This window comes from Varroa destructor, unplaced genomic scaffold, assembly GCF_002443255.2.
Source record: "Varroa destructor unplaced genomic scaffold, Vdes_3.0 BEIS01000006.1, whole genome shotgun sequence".
In the NCBI taxonomy this organism is placed as follows: Eukaryota; Metazoa; Arthropoda; class Arachnida; order Mesostigmata; family Varroidae; genus Varroa; species Varroa destructor.
The window spans coordinates 31,063,241-31,079,644 of NW_019211459.1; the positions used below are offsets into that span (position 1 = coordinate 31,063,241).

Below are 16,404 nucleotides of genomic sequence, written 5' to 3' on the forward strand. Positions count from 1 at the left end.
ACATCCACCAGAACGTTGGCTGATCATTGTAAGAACCTACCCCATCAATATTCAAATGTATTGCTTCATTGAAGTCCGCCGATATGACATTTACGAGCTCAAAGATAACTATAGGACAAAACTGGGTTGGACTCTGATTTATAGAAAACTCAAACGGATTGAGTAATTTGTCGTTCCTTTTTTCCAAAGTTTTTGTTTTGTTTGATGACCATTATTTAAACTGGCGCTGACTCTGCAACACGACTACACCGCATACTAGCTCTGGAAAGTAACATTTTTTTAATGCATGCCCACTGTATCCCATATTCTCCCAGTGGTAGCATTTATGTTATTGGGTTCGAATGCGGGCGTGGACACATTTTCGCGCTGGGAGCCAGATGAAATGCCTAACGGCCGTACAGGACGAAAAACACTTATGTTATTGCCGTTGTATGTAATCATCTTGGTTGTAAAACCACTTGTCGTTAGATAAAGCTTAGCGTCGTAGTGATCATGAATAGCGTGACTATGGGGTTTTAAGGGAGAGAAAGTTCCGACTACCGAATAAGGACGGCTGCTGTTGATCTGAGCAGCTGACGGGCGCTTTACGGCCGATGTCGTTAGGGCGCCAACTTTTTCATAGAACGCGCTCCGCCATTTGTCATCATTACACGCACCGCACCGTCATAACATATTTCACGCGAAACTGTGTAGATTATTGGCTACATTCATCGGTTGTGATTCATTTCTATTTCTCTTGCTCTCTCTGTATATATATATATAAAGGTATTCCGCAACGAGCCTCCAAAAACTCCGCCACCGTGTTGATTTCTTTCTTACTAAAGTTCCAAAACATTACCTTTATTCAATTGTTCAGTAATAGTAAATAATATAATGGCCACTAAGATCTTACCCATAACACCCTCCGAGTCCACCCTCGTTCACGACTATCATCACTATCATTGCTTAATGAACAGCTTCAAATCCCCATTTGTTGCCTATGGCGTTGCCCACCGTTGACTTCAACCACTAGACTAAGTCATTCCTGTATTTTTGTCACATGCTCGATTTCCTCGAGCACGTTTGGTGCTTAATGATGTTTTGCTTGTTGCTTGTTTTTCATAATACTACTGCTACAAGTGTTAATAGTAACAATAATTATTCTTCTTATACGCGTAGTAATAATAGTATTAATAAGGATTCGTTCTTATTTGTTTTTGCTTTCTGATCAAGGTTGCCGTTATTGTTGTTGCCTTTGTTGCCGCCTTGTTTTAATTATCCTCGTTCTTATATAATATATATATGTATGCAGGAACTCATTGATGAGTCCCTGCATTCTCACCCTTATTGTATATAATGATTAATAATCCTTATTAGTATTATTATTTTCTCATCTATATTTATATAATAAAAATAATCAGATATAATAGTTCATTCTTTTATATCAGCTTATCATAATCATCATCAATCACCGTATCATCATCGTCGTTTCGCTCGCTGTCTTTCTCTCTATTTCGCCATTTATCATCATCATCATAAGCATCGCTCTCTTCATCGTGTATCTTTTTCTTATTCATCATATTCGCTATAGTAACTTATCAATATTAAGCGTCAGTACCATCGTCATCGTCACCATTATCAATATAGGTTGTTATTATTTCTTAATATTTTATATTGATATTTTTTATCTTCATATCAGAATTCTCGACATGTATTCTTTTTCTCTGTTTCTCGTTTGCGCTCTCGTACCGCTTTCTCACGCTTTTCCTTTTGCTCGCTTTCAATCTCGACATTTTTCAAGCACAAATTTCTTTGCTGCCCCAGCTACTCCCCGGTTCCCCCCTAGCACATCTACTGTTTCTATGTGTTCTCAGCTATTTTTCTATTTTGCTTTTCCCCCATATATCGTATTTTTTGCCATCCATCTGTCTTATCTACTACAGTCTTCAGCGACGTCAGCGGTGCTCCCTTTTTTGTTTCTGTACCATACAGCATCACCATTATCATATGTGCGTACCCCTTTCGCGGTATGACATTTTTCCATATAGGGTTCGGCACACACAATTTTCCAACTTTTTTCTGTTTTTCCATCCATTCTCAATTGCTGGTTTTGTTTTCATCATTATCATTCACTATTCTGTGTTATGAATATCAACTTAGATCTTTCAAATGCGTCTCCTTAGACTACCTCAAGCTTCCAAGATATTAATTTCCTTTTATTATTATTCTACCTTTTTTCTAGATCATTGCTTACGTTTTTCGTATACTTTTGCTAGCTTAGGCAAGGTCGCGTTTCTCACACTGTCGTCAGCTTCCTCATGCTCCAATCGATCTACCTAAACTGTTATTATTTGCTCTTGCGCCGAAGCTCCCTTTTGTTTTTAGCTTTTCATTACCATTGTTATTTTTTTTCTTATGGGCATAGGCAACAATATCATGATGATCATGTTGTATCATCAGTTTTTTTCATTTTCTGCCAGTAATAGTATAGTAAATAATGGTGGTTTTATTCAGTTGTGTTGCAGTCAGAGACCCTCGTCGCCTGCTTACTTCTCTTTCTGTTCTGTTTTTTTTTTTAATTTTCATCCTTCACGAGCAAATAATATCGCGCCTTTTTTGCGTTCGCCGGCACCTCCTTGTGTGCAATAGAAAACATTTACATAAGAACACAACGTTTCTTCTTTTTGTGTTTCACCTGCAAAATGAACATAGCAAACACATCGAATCAACGACATTGGTTAGTGTTAGTAGTCCTCATAGAACTGTTGCTAAATACAGGCAATTGGCCAGACTCATGGTATTGCATGGCATAATTTTACTCTAGAAAAATTTCACCGAATATAATTACAATATTGTCTGTCAGTAATCAAGCGGGTCCAGCAAAAATGCTGAAAAATTACCTGTTTAAAAATACCTGTTCACACAACACGTAAATAAATTGATACCATATGTGGGGAATCGGACCTGTAACCACTTTTCCTTGACATTTATTTCCTAAGGTATAATTAAACATAGCGCCTGATGTGCGTTAATGGTATGATCGAAATTTTATGCCTACCTGAAGGGCTGCCCTAGTAGCCAGTTCGAACACCTCTCGAACGCCTTCCTTAGTCCGTGCAGAGCACTCAAGGTATCCAAATGCGTTAATTTTCTCCGCCATCGAGCGGCCGTCTTCGCTCTTCACAGGTTCCTGCTTCATCTTCGCCAATTCCTGTTGAACACAACACAACGCATTAGACAAACAAAGCTTATCAAGTACACAATCTAAAGCGAGCTGTGTTCGCGGTAGCTTCAGTATACTTAATAGTAAAAAGCTAGCACCCACGTTCAGAACAGTAATAAAATGGTTGCACGGGTGCGAGGACAAATGAGAGCAGAAGGCTTGGCTTTAGATTGCATAAGCAGTGAAATACAATCCAGACCAACCTTGTTGTCTGTTACGACTTAAGAGCATAGCGCATTTACATATATCTACCACCTATAAATGAATTGTATTTATACTGCTCTGCATTGCAGATTAATGCCAAGCAGAACAAGCCTTTCATTGTTCCTAACGCTGAGACCTGAGGGAATGGATATCAGACTATTCTCGGAAGTCAGCGACAAGTCTATATACATTTTAGCTGTCTTCCACTAGTCACAGTGGCAAGGTATGTATCGTTTACTTTGTCAAACAAAACCTGTAGAAGTTTGTATCGTAGCAAGTCTCGGATAATAAAAGCAAACAAAACTAGGAACGCATTAGATATAGCATCTATAACGACGGCATATTTCTACGATGATGACGATAGAGTGTATCATGGGTTTATAAAACTGAGAAGGGGTTTAATCATTGATCACGGTGACCACAAACACTATTTTTATAGTGGCTATAAAAAAGTGGGAAAGATATTTCACGATTTATTTCGCAAACTCTAGTGACATACTAGTTTATATCTATTTTGAACAACAGACAATTTTTAATTGATTTTTACGGTGCACAATTATTATTAGTAATAGGACAATAGAAATCGTAAGGTTACAACAAAATCGATACTGCTTAAATAAGTCGAGTTCCGTGTCACGGTCGAAATTATCCCATATCAACTGAGTATAATGGTCGTTGAGCAAGAGTAAGAATATATCCATAAATTTCCAAGTTCTTAGCTACTATCAGAATTGTCTACATGACTTTTGCCTCTGAATGTCTATGAGTCATCGTGAGCGAGTTAATTTTGTCTAGCGCTGCCGTAGCCACCGACTACGCGGCCAGCCCACAAAAAAACAACGTGTCTGTGTTGAACTTACGCCAGTGTCTTGCTTACTAACTATTACAGCTTAACCATAGAAAGCTTTGATTCTCGGAACAACCCGTCTGCTCCTTCCTATTGTCTGTTTAAGCTCTGGTATGAATGTATCAAACCTTATACGTCTATGAATGCCTTATTAACAGGCGGACGGTCCACTAAAAAGGCCATAAATTATACTCATGGAAAATTCAAAATTCCAGTCTCCAGAAAAAACTTATAACACTCATGCAGGAGAAATCGGTCAGTCAGATTTTATGTCAGCCAAATTTTGCAGTCCTTGCTGATCAAGCAACAAGCTTTTTTTTTCTACTTTTACGCTCCTTAGTGTAACTGTTCGTAAGAGCCGTGTTGGTAAACGCCAGGTTCCGATCTCTACTCGGGACGGTTGGCTGTATATGCAACTGTTCAATTGTATTCGACATAAGTGATAGGGCAGCGGCGCCATATTCTGCTGCCCGTATCATCACAATATCCCGTACTCGGCGCTTATTAATTCCGAACATAGAGTGAATGACTCATTTCGAAGCGTTACAGCTACGCAACAGCGCCGCAGTCACTAAACCCAATAGACAAGTTTTGCAGGAACCTTTTCGTATCACTTTAGACCTCGAGAGATTGTACGTAACCCACGATGGCACCCACATCTGTACTAACGGTTCGAGATTCAGATGAACATTCGCATAGTAGACTTACATGTGAGTATCCTTGTCATGTCAGTGTTTTCTAAATTCAGCCCGCGCAGGAGCGTTAAAAACGTAAAGTTGTAAATTCGGAACATTGGGTGATTAGTCCCAGTTTCGCATTCTTTCATAGTACCTGCTTGTTACCGCCTAAATACCTACCGCAAAAGAACCACAAGCGATACCAACAATATTTCGGCTGGATTTGCGCTTTTGTCCTTATCTACACGTTAATCCAATTAGACTTCTGTCTACCGGCGTCCCTTTATGGATGGGTCATTTTTCGTACGGCGCCTGCCGTTTTCAACCAGAGAAAAGTCGTCTTGTCGACCTTAACTTTTGTGATGGCCGTCGGTTGCAATGGCCACTCACGATGACTCAGTTTGCCTGCCGCAACTACAGCAGTAGCGATGACTGCCATACAACGATCACAACGACAATGATAGGGGTCCTACCACTTATTACCGCTTTGGCAGAACAAGAGAGAAAGGGTGACGAAGAAAAAAGGATGACATATGACTAACGCACAGCTGCTGTTCGCAAGACTCACTTGTGCTGGCGGGTCGCTCGTCCGCCCGCCCGCCCGCGCGCTGCCCGCTTATCCGTCCACCCTCCGCACATCTACGGCATGGGACGATTCAGCCAACGTTGTAACTGCTACGAACGGGCACCCGCGGCACAGCACTCACTTAACTTTTCTTCATCGATGGTGTTGTCGTAATGGCTGTTAGCAAGTAAGGCGTCGGCGGTAACGCAGCTCGACAGTGGCGGCCAATGGGAGCTATACAGCAACAATACCGGAGTAGCCAATATTGTCGATGAACGCCGTAGATTTATTATCTCCTATACACTGCTACTGCTGTTACTATAACATATATAAACACTTCGTTACATACATACACACGTGCGCATGAAGGGCTAAGAAGACAGATTTACTGAAACTACAGCAGTGCTCAACAGCAGATCACCTTGCTTCTATCCCTATAACATGTGCATACAGGCGGGTCGTACAAAGCCAGACAGGTACAAGCCGTAGCGTCATTATAGACAAATAAGTCATGAGAGTACGATGTCTATGAAGTAAAATTAAGCGTCCGAACTACCCATTATTGTTGTTTTCGTGTGTTAATCCGTATAATCAACGGAGGGATCGCTTGACATAGAATTGACAGCGAACACCGTAGGCCATTACAGCCTTTAACACTGTTGGTAACAGGTCTAGGAAAGGCTACAGCACAAGCCGATAAAGGAAACGGCATGCTATTTTTTTCTTGAGGCAAAATATTTTCAAAAATAGTATAAAAACAAAAAAAAACTTGTCTAGTTTTTACTAGGGGCCATTTTGGCGCTACACTGAAGTAAAAAGATCAATACATGGGTATGTAATCAACTTGCTCCATTAAGACTACAATATTGTAAATCAGCAATCTAAGCGTATAGCTCGTAGCTAACGAAATTTCAAACAGAAGTCAAAATTCGCGACGCGGTTTCATTTTCAAGAGGTACATTAAGTGTAATATATTCTTAAATGCCTATTACGGAAAAAAAGACCGTTGCTCAGAACGTCACTGCGAATTAACTTGGGTTGAAAGATATTTCTGATAGCTTCTCTCTCAGTGAAGAGCTCAGACAGCCATCAATGTCCACTCAAAAAAATCCACTTCGCGGGCGTCGTATTCTCGATCTATGAACGATATCTTCTCATACCTCGTAACCAGCGTATTTACTTTTTCGAGAAATAAACCGACTCTGAGTGAGCTTTGCCAAAAAAAATTACAATGGCTTTCCCTCTCTATCGAAATCCATTCTTTCTACAAGTGACAATTGCACCTATTTTGCATCATACACTTATGTTAAACCAGCCTATTTTAACTGTCAAATAATCATTATTTTCTCGATACTTTCACTTATAGGTGATATACCGTTTATAGATGATTCACGGGTTGCATTCAAGAATACCCACAATCGATGGCTTATATATGCCAAGATATAGATAGCCTCGTAATCGTCACTGACCTCATGACTACTAATATAAGCATGGTGTAAGTCTTTTTCACCCATTTTATGAGCCAATTTTACCCTGATTGCGTTCGATACGATCAAACTTGGATGTTGTTATCCCTGGTGCCACAGCTAAACGGGCCACTCAATGTTGGCCTGACATGGTCTGGTATAGCGTGTTTGTAGCCGATTGGGTAATTGCCGGCTAGGTAACATCCGCAAAACTCCCTTACACGTACAAGAAAATTCTCTAATTTGTTAAAGACATTGCAGCCGAGATTTTACCAGACGTACCTTTTGCACATTTGCACTAACATTTCGACGACCTACCTGTCCAACTCTGATTAAAACTCATATATATATAAAAAGAACAATTGTGTGCAGTGTGGAATGGCAGTACCCGCAAGCGGCAACCAAGTGAAAGGATTGTCCTCTACAGGCGCAAGTTCGTATATAAACATACAGTGATTATAACTAGTGCAGTACAGGTAGCAGAAGCTCGGCCGATATGAACTGCTAGTTATCATTGTTGCAATCGCGGACCACATTAGCCAGTAATGAACGGTCCATCGAAAAACTGAGTGCATGTTCGGAAACAGCTGCTGCCGACTCCCACGGATCTATCAGATTTGTTTTGGCCGTTACAACCCTGATCGGCCCTGTACCAGATCATCATCACCATTGTCGCAGTTTTTTTTGTCGCTAAGCACGAGAGCCGATAAGACGATGAGACAACGTTTATTTTAACATCGTCTGTTTTAGCTAACCTGCATCTAACCACTCTTCTCTTGGAGCACCAGAAACAGCCGCAATTCCTGCAATAGTAACAATATTGATATAAACAGCCAAAGTGGCGACACCGATACGGCTTCACTCGACGACATGAACATGAACTGCATCAAGACTGGCAACTGGAAACATCATAAGCAACACGACTGACGTTATAGTCCTTCCTTAGGGTGCTAGTAGTAGTCGTTGTAGCCATAGCAGAAGCCGACCAGGCTCGAATGGAAACCGCCAACGGAAGGCTAACTCATATGCAGACGCCACTAAGCAAGGCGCAGAGGCAAGCACAGTGTGTCAAACAGCATCATTGTTCGTAAAGCTTATCGCTCTGTATATGTGTATGTGTGCCTGCTTTCACAGCCAGTGAGCCAGAGACCGGACAGACACCCAAAAAAGATTGCAGCCAACAAAAGACCCTGAATCAAACCCTTCTCAGCCAAGCAAATCTGGGCGGGGACAGGCTTAGGAAAGAACGAGGAAACAGACGAGGAAATTCGCCGCTTTATGAACTGGGCATTGCGGAAACAGCTTGCCACTAGGGCCTCAGGAACACTCCATGTAGCAGAAGGATTTGTATCCATGTTAACGGTGAGGAGCGAATATGGGGGCGAGCAGGATGGGATCGAAGAGGCTGTACTATACCGGTGGAGACCCAGAATAGCGCCAAGCTGGTCTCTGCTGTGTTAAAGTTAGCGGCAAGCAAGTAAACAGGCAGCCACTTTCAGTAGAACATGTCAGTGCAGTCTGCATACCAGCCAGATTACCAATTGCCCATTCCAGCATACTAGAGAGCAGCTGGAACGTCAGCAGTCACTAAGTGCACGACGATTCTGTATGTATCTAAAGGTGTGTCCGTGTGTTGGAAGCGGTATGTGGTATGCCGATGCTATGACAGTGGAAAAACCGGCTGCAGCGTACCAGGTGGCGTCTATTTCAAGATAGCTCCTCTACCCGCCAGTTCCGATTGTGCACGGCAGCCCTCTACATCGAATTAGAACACCTTGTTCTTGTTCCAGCCCTTCAAATCCGTTTCCAGTCGCAGAACTTCAGATTCATCGCGAACCCTCTAGCAACAAGCACGTTCCACTCTGCCAATGACTCCTAGAGTTGTTTATTGCTCCAGAGAGTTGCCTCGAGCTGATCCATACTTGGCGGTGCCCGCCAATCATACATATACATATATGTGTATGAAAAAGCATGGCTGTCATTGCCATATACCCATTGTGTTGCTGACAGTCCCAAGTACTATAACAAGTACAGACGCCATCTAAAACGGAACTAATCGGCCCAGATTCCCACGCGAGTATTAAAGTAGAAGCTGTCATTAAATCAGGGAGGTAACGGAACGAAACTGTATTAATCCCAATTTCTTATTAAAGTCACTTAACTTTAGTCTTTCTAATAGAATAAATGTAAAGATAGGAGGGTCGAGTAAATCAAATAATAGCAAAATATATTGTGGATTTTCAACGGCTGAAGTCTATTATAGATATATTTCATCTTATTATTAGATCATACATGATGATACCTACTGAAAATATCATGTGCCCATTTGACTTAAATTCGAGAAACAGCGTTAATGAGTACAAAGGTGCCAAGCTATTTTTATAATATGTTATAATGTAATACATCAAACTATTTGAACAATCCCTAGTTATCCCACTAATCTTACTCACTTTCACTAGTTCACTTTCACTAGCAGATAGAATTCTTACTCCTAGCTTTATGTCACTTATATCAGACGTACCTTAATAGTGGTGGAATCATTGCGTAGGTCTTTCTTATTTGCCACTAGGACGATTGGAACGTTTGGGCAAAAGTGTTTCACTTCAGGGTGCCACTTTTCAAGTATATTCTCCAAAGAATCGGGTGAGTCAATAGAAAAGCACATTAGAATGACATCTGTGTCCGGGTAGGACAGCGGGCGGAGACGATCGTAATCTTCCTGACCAGCAGTATCCCACAATGCGAGCTCGACCTGAAAAGTAGCAAAAAGCAAAATCCAAAATTCGTCAAAGTGATCAATCGCTATACAATGCATTTAAACCACTGGTTAAGTAAAAGGCACATCTAGCGAAATGTTTGACTTCATGCATCTACGTATGCTTTCTCAAAACCCTGTTAATCCAGCTATCTTTTTTAATTTATATGATTGACCTTGGTGCCATTTCTAAGGATCACATGAATCTTTGCTTTGATGCTAAAGAGTGTTAGGTTCTGTCAGAACCACGAAAATATTCTGTTTCAGGTACGATAGAGAAAATACATTTCACTACATATGAATGGTTCATCAGTCTCATACTTCGTATACGATCCGCAGTCACTTTTTACATTATCAGGTGAGTCATTTAGTTCGCTCTGCTGGTTACATAACGCAACTCCTTGATCGCTTATACAAAACACTGTCTTATATAAATTTGTGATAGTAGTACGGTTCAATTGACACTTTTTTTCTAATTTTTTTGTTAAATGGATATTGTCTTGGATGAATTTATATATTCTGTCTTAATTTCAGTTTGCAAAAAGAAAAAAAGTTTGCGTTCGTTTGATATTAATAGATACACCTACTTTATACACCAGTTGTGCGGTGTCATTTTTCAACCAGGTAGAATATGCAACACGCTCAAATAAGATTTGATCCTATGTCGCTATTCAGACTGTAGCGGAGCTTGTTTTTTATCTGTAGGCAAAAAGTAACTATTAACGTCGACCCTTCCTATAATGCAATTCTGAACGCAAAGGGGTTTTCCAAATGTTCGCTCGTACTGATTCAGTAAGCAGGGTAGTTCACAATCCAGTCCAAATAAGGAATTTGCTTTTCATAGTCGAGTATCTAAATTCAGCACCTCAAGTCTTAGCTTATTTTATCCTGCGATTTATGGTACTCCACCACCCCTACTGGATTCATGGGTCCCATGCTCACAGCTTTTAACCTCCTGAGCTTTCTCGTGAGAGTAACCACCTCAGATAAGGTTGCTGATTTTCAGGAATTATCCTGCACGATTTCTTGTCTCTCAAAACAAGAGAAGTTAGTAGGTCAGAAAAATGCATCAATCAACGTTACGAATGAAAGCAACGATTTTTACTAGAACCAATGATTCCGAGCAAAAAGATCGAAAGCAATCAGCGAGCAATGAGGTATAGATTGACAATGGCTAGTCCGTGTTAAAAAAGATCACGTCGACACAGGAACCATGGCACTAGTCTGCAAAGTGTTCCACCACTGCTGCCACTGTTCGTTGAATTGACGTCGCTTCCGCCATAGCCGTATACAACCATTACTATTATCCGCTAAGGGGCAAAACAGGAATGCCCCTGCTAGATTAGAGCAGGTCAGCATTCACGAACAAAACTGCCACCACGTAAGAGATACATTATGAAATTTATCGTGAATAGTGACGGGGGTATAGTCTAAAGGATGTTAAAGTTTATACATTGATATAATCTATGATTGCGAAGCCTTTCAATAAACACTACATCGATGAAAAAATCGCTGCGATCAGATAGTGCTTTACGCTAGTAGCACCTGCAGAAGATTACTGTTAAGAAATTTGATAAATTATGTGATACCTTCCCACAGACGCAAAGTCATTCTATATAACGTTGTGCAGGTAACGCGCTATTAATTTAGGGTAAGAATCAATATACCTAGCTTTGTTTCCGAACGATTTGTTAGCACTAGGTAGGCTCAGTTTTTGTTAACTCCGGCTTACGTTTCTACTGGCACATTTCGATCGTTTTGACTAAAAAATTCAGTATGGCCATGATTATAATCCACAACAGCAGGTAATGTCATCATGGGGAAAGGGGGGTGTATTTCAGTATCTGCTACCTTCTACCTAAAAAATTAAAGACATTAATTCTGTTGTTACCCTTTCTTTGTAATAACTTGCGTCAATATATCGATATCATTCCGAGACGTGAGCGCGATGCCCTCTAGGAGCGGCAATAGCAAAAATCGCCTGTCACCACAATTTACTCTCTTTCTTTCGTTTTCTCTCTTGACCCATACGCGGCCACTCATAGCACTCGCAGCCAAATAGCCAGCCAGATATCGAGTGTTGCCGTTGTCGGGCCGGGGGGCTAACCGCTGCCACTAATGCTGTCGCTGCCACTGCTAGTATATCTTATGTGGCGGGCGACGCCCGCCGCGTGTTCTCTGCCAGTAGCACCACTATCAGCAAGAGCATTCCTGGTGTTGCTGGCTGGTGACACAGTGGTACCGACAGCGGCGGCGGCAGCGGCAGCGGCGGCGGCGGCGGCGACGACGAAGACGACGTGCGCAGCAAAATCGAAGAGGCGCTTAACGACGACAGGCCTGCTCGGCCAGTATTATTGCTGTTGCAGTCGTTCGATTGCTGTCTACCTGCCGCGAGCCCCAGGGCCAGCGATCAAAAAAATCAGCAAGTCAGAACAATAGCGGCAGTAGCAACAGTAGCCGCGGCAGCCCCCAATCTTTGCGAGCATGAGTTAGCGCGTGTTTGCGCGTGAATAGCGAGTATGGATGCTGACCGCAGCAGCGTCAGCAGCAACTTGGCCAACAAGAGTCTTCCCTCATCGTCGTCATGGTGGTAGGGATGCTTATAAATAATAGATAGAGCTAGAAGCGTTAGAACTTCATACTATGGCGGCGTGGAGTACAACGACGACGACGAGCAGCAATGACGAAACCATCTACTAACCCGACTGAAGCCAGATTGACCATGGATACCGCAGCTGATGCGGCCAGTGGTCTGGTGTTGTGGCCATTGCTTGCGCGATGGTCAGGCCAGGCCACGTACCGACCACCTAAGATCGAGCCAGCATCTAAAGAGATGATCTCAGACGGGAGAAGAACTCGACCGTTGCTGATCACTAGCAGCAACGACGGCGTACGAAGTTACAGTAGGTAGACAAAAACACAGATCGACCGACCGAGAATCGGAAAGCATATTTTGCTTGTTAGACGGGGGGCGGCCGGACGGGCGGGTGGACGCTCAAAGCAGGAGAGCCATTCAAGGTGTAAACGAGGGAAGAACGGAGGTTTACATGGCTATGCAATGGACACGCTGTCGTCCTGAGACGGCAAAACACCGGCAATACACACACACATTATCTCATCTCGCACACTGACACGTACACTAGCTATTTACATGCAGGCCGCTGCTGCTGCCATACAACAGACTCTTATAGATCCGCGGAAACACACGAGCACGCTCAATCAGGCACCAATAGCAACGGTAGCACTTGGAACGGAACATCACCAGCGCGTCCGCCATCAACGAAACTATAAAGATCAATGAATGGTCAGATGAACAGACAAAAAGAGAGCGCAGAATGTCGAACGCGGCTGCAACTACAATTACGAAATAAGCTAGATAGAAAATTGGAAGCGCTTTGAGAGAGCCTTGAGGAACACAACCGCCAGATCAGTCACTGTAATAGTTCTAAAGAGCCTCTCTGGCGTTCGTCGAAGGCCTGATCTTTAGCGTAGAACTAATAAATGTTTGTTCTCGTTAAACTATTTAATTTGTTAGTGTTTTTTTAATGAATTGTACACAATGAGCGGTTGCGAACTGAAAAGTCTAGCCTTGTTTGTCAAAAGCATTTTGTACCCGGCACGGAAGTGCTTTTGAGCGGATCGGATCCTAATTTTGAATCTTCATAGAGAAATAGGCTAACTATGGGTGTGAAGGCGATTGTGAATAAACCGTGCCGCCTGTCGTTCAATGAGGGCGCGCGTTTTGAAAACTCTACGCACACGATGTAACGCAATATACGTCACGCCCCACAGGTAAAATGATCGACTTACAGACTCACACATCTGGCAATAGCGTGCGAACTGATTTCAATTATTCCTGCTACAAATAAACGCAGGTTGTATCTGAGAGAGCCATGGTACACATGAGGCCTAGGTTACAGAATAGCCTATACACGCGCCACATTCTCAGATGATTTGGCTTCATGTTTTAATAGTAATTGAGGGCGGTGTTTATTATTGTTCATCGGCGGTATTAGCAGCAGCAGCAGCCACATCTGTTTTGGCTACTACAAAAATCATACTTATATCTTTCCGGTTGTCGTTTGCGTATTCGCTGACATTTAGGTCATGGGCGTTGGGTTTTAACGGCTGAGCTTTATTTACACATAATGGTGATGCGAAGAGAAGATTTCCAACGGCGCCGGGATTGCTGCTGGCAAAATCGGTTTGCATCTTCATGACGCATGGCGTCATCGCAATTCGTGTTCGATATTCAAGCAAAACAGGGTGTTAGAAAAGGACGGATATAATCGTGTTCGGCATACGAAAACAACGACACAAACATGAAGTGACCAAGTATATCAGTATGCATAAAAAAAAGAACATTAATATCAAATAGGCTTGAGATGACTTCTACCAGGAAAAAACAAACAGCCATCGAAGTTAATTTCGTAACCCACTATATCATCACCGTCACTTTTCTAATCTTCAAGCTGCCTGTGTTGCTTTCGACATTGTTTTTAGGTCGTTTCATCGCACGCACGCACTCCACTGCTGTTGTCCGAGTGACATGTCCTAATCATGTCCAAGTTTGCTGGCCACTAAATTCCTCCGCGGTTTGCTTCTCATTGACACCACACTCATCATCGGCTTCATTAACAGAACTATCGTTACTTTCTTACTGGGACACACGGGCATTGCGAACTGCCGTCGAATTATCGTCGGGTATTTACAACGCTACGGTGCTTTTGTGCCAACCGTATAAATTGCTACCGACTGTATTTGTGTATGTACGCATGTATGAACGAACGTCTATACATTACGAGTTTGTATAAAGTGTGTACGTTACCTGTTTACCATCGACCTCAATGTCGGCGACGTAGTTCTCGAACACGGTGGGCACATATACCTCTGGAAACTGATCCTTGCTGAATACGATCAGCAAGCATGTTTTGCCACAGGCGCCATCGCCTACGATCACAAGCTTCTTCCGAATGGCTGCCATCGCTTTCGACGTTCGTCTTTTTCTTAGTTACCTCTCCTTACACCGTCACTTTGCACAGCAGCTTTTTGTTGTTCCTGCGATTATTGTTATGTGCACGCTATATACTCGCAGCAACTGTTGCAGTTGGTCCGCTAGTTGCTGTGCTACTCGCACCAGCAGCAGCAGCAGCAAGTAGGAGCTGGTGATCTAGCAGTGGGCTTTACACGCCTTGTCCGACGTGTTTCCTCTAGTCTTGAAAAGTGGAACGATCTAATCCAGAGTTCGATGGGGTTGTTCTATAGGATACTGTTTTTGCTGGCAGCAATAACAGCGCTTTCTTTCCGAAGCCTCACACACTCGTCGACGGTCGGACGGACGGACTGACTGCCTGCCTGCTCGGGCTCAGCACAGCACCGCACCACACGGTCAGCGGCGGCGGTAGCACAAGCAACAACAGCACTAGTCGTCGTCAGTACTAGCAGTCGCAACCCGGCTATCCGACGTCAGCGGGCAGCAACCATCCAACAGCGACGAATCACCACAGCCGACCAGTCGTCAGCTAACGAACGGCGACCAGCAGCAGCCGCAGCGACTAGCGCCAAGCGAATGAACCAAACAGTCACCCCAAGCAAGCAGCACTGTACACTACTGTGCTCCCAAATCGCCGTCTCCGTCGCTGCTGCCGCCACCGCCGCCGCCGCCGCCACCGCCGTGGTACAGGACGCACACAGGCCAAACAGCTCTATAAGACAGGCAGCTTCAACTAATTGACTGCCTAGCTAGCCGGTACGTAATATTAGTTGTATGGTGACTGTAGTCGTAACACGCTCACTGCCGCTGGAGATAATACAGCGCTGCTGTGGAAGAGTGTCGCGATGGTAGCAGCGGCTGCAGCAAAGAGCTGCGCACAGCTTTCGGCGAATCGCCGGTCAGCTATAATAGCCAGGGGCCGTGGAAAGGCAGCAACTACAGGACAAGAGCCTGTATGAAGGCAATGGCAGTGCCGATAAAGTGGCCAACTAACCAGCCAGGAGAAGCAACGGACAGACAATAACGAAATTCGCTGCGGCTCGCCAAAGCCGAACTGTGTCGGCCAGCGGCGGTTGCTCCGAAACTACGTCGGCAGCGGCGTGCCACACCAGTCCGGTGCCCGGCTGAAATCACCACAAGCGTACCACACTCTTGCCGGCTGCACGAACACGGCAGGCAATAAGGCACGGAAGGCTTACATCCACAGCACGGCGCCTGCAAGGGACAGACGCACGCACAGAGCACAATAGGCTGAGAGAGCGCTATTAGGACGAAGCAAAGCGAAACGAGAGGTGGGAGTAACGACGGCGACAAAAATGGACGAATGTATGATCGGGCCGCGAGCGCACCAGAAAAGCCTACATGGACATACAGGGATACAATATAACACAAGAACATCTCAGTTTTATCTATACACAATGAATCGTGCTTGTCAGAAGCGTTTGCTGTACGCACATTGCTAAGCTGCACTTAAGACTAATTTATGTAAGACCACTTTACTGATAACTATTCCCAGGGATGTTTCGCTATCAGGTATAGGGGTTTAGTAATGTAGCATTTTGAAGAACGAACACAAAGTGCGCTACAGTTAGGTTCAGAGAGAGATCATTAGAGATCAAACTGCGATTCCGTATCCAGAAATGTCTGGATACCAGTTATGTAGAAGTAGATTTTAAATTTCGTTACTACTGTGCT

General features: G+C 43.4%; 1 protein-coding gene across 1 annotated transcript; it reads right to left on the reverse strand.

The window, feature by feature from the left end:
• Positions 1-1,403: 1,403 nt before the first annotated feature.
• Positions 1,404-15,774, reverse strand: LOC111253147 (ras-like GTP-binding protein Rho1). Its single transcript, XM_022812152.2, has 4 exons — positions 14,545-15,774; positions 9,483-9,713; positions 3,038-3,190; positions 1,404-2,674 (listed from the first exon to the last, which is right to left on the reverse strand). Exons 1-4 carry the CDS (start codon positions 14,698-14,700, stop codon positions 2,636-2,638), a joined length of 579 nt encoding a protein of 192 aa, XP_022667887.1. The 5' UTR covers positions 14,701-15,774; the 3' UTR covers positions 1,404-2,635.
• Between the last annotated feature and the right edge of the window lie 630 nt (positions 15,775-16,404).

Excerpts from the sequence above, each read along its gene's own strand:
- LOC111253147 (XM_022812152.2), bottom strand. The coding sequence starts at position 14,700 with ATGGCAGCCATTCGGAAGAAGCTTGTGATCGTAGGCGATGGCGCCTGT. Across the intron at positions 9,714-14,544 it reads TTGAGGTCGATGGTAAACAG|GTCGAGCTCGCATTGTGGGA; the intron begins GTAACGTACACA and ends GCTACTTTTCAG. Across the intron at positions 3,191-9,482 it reads ATGATTCCACCACTATTAAG|GAATTGGCGAAGATGAAGCA; the intron begins GTACGTCTGATA and ends TGTGTTCAACAG.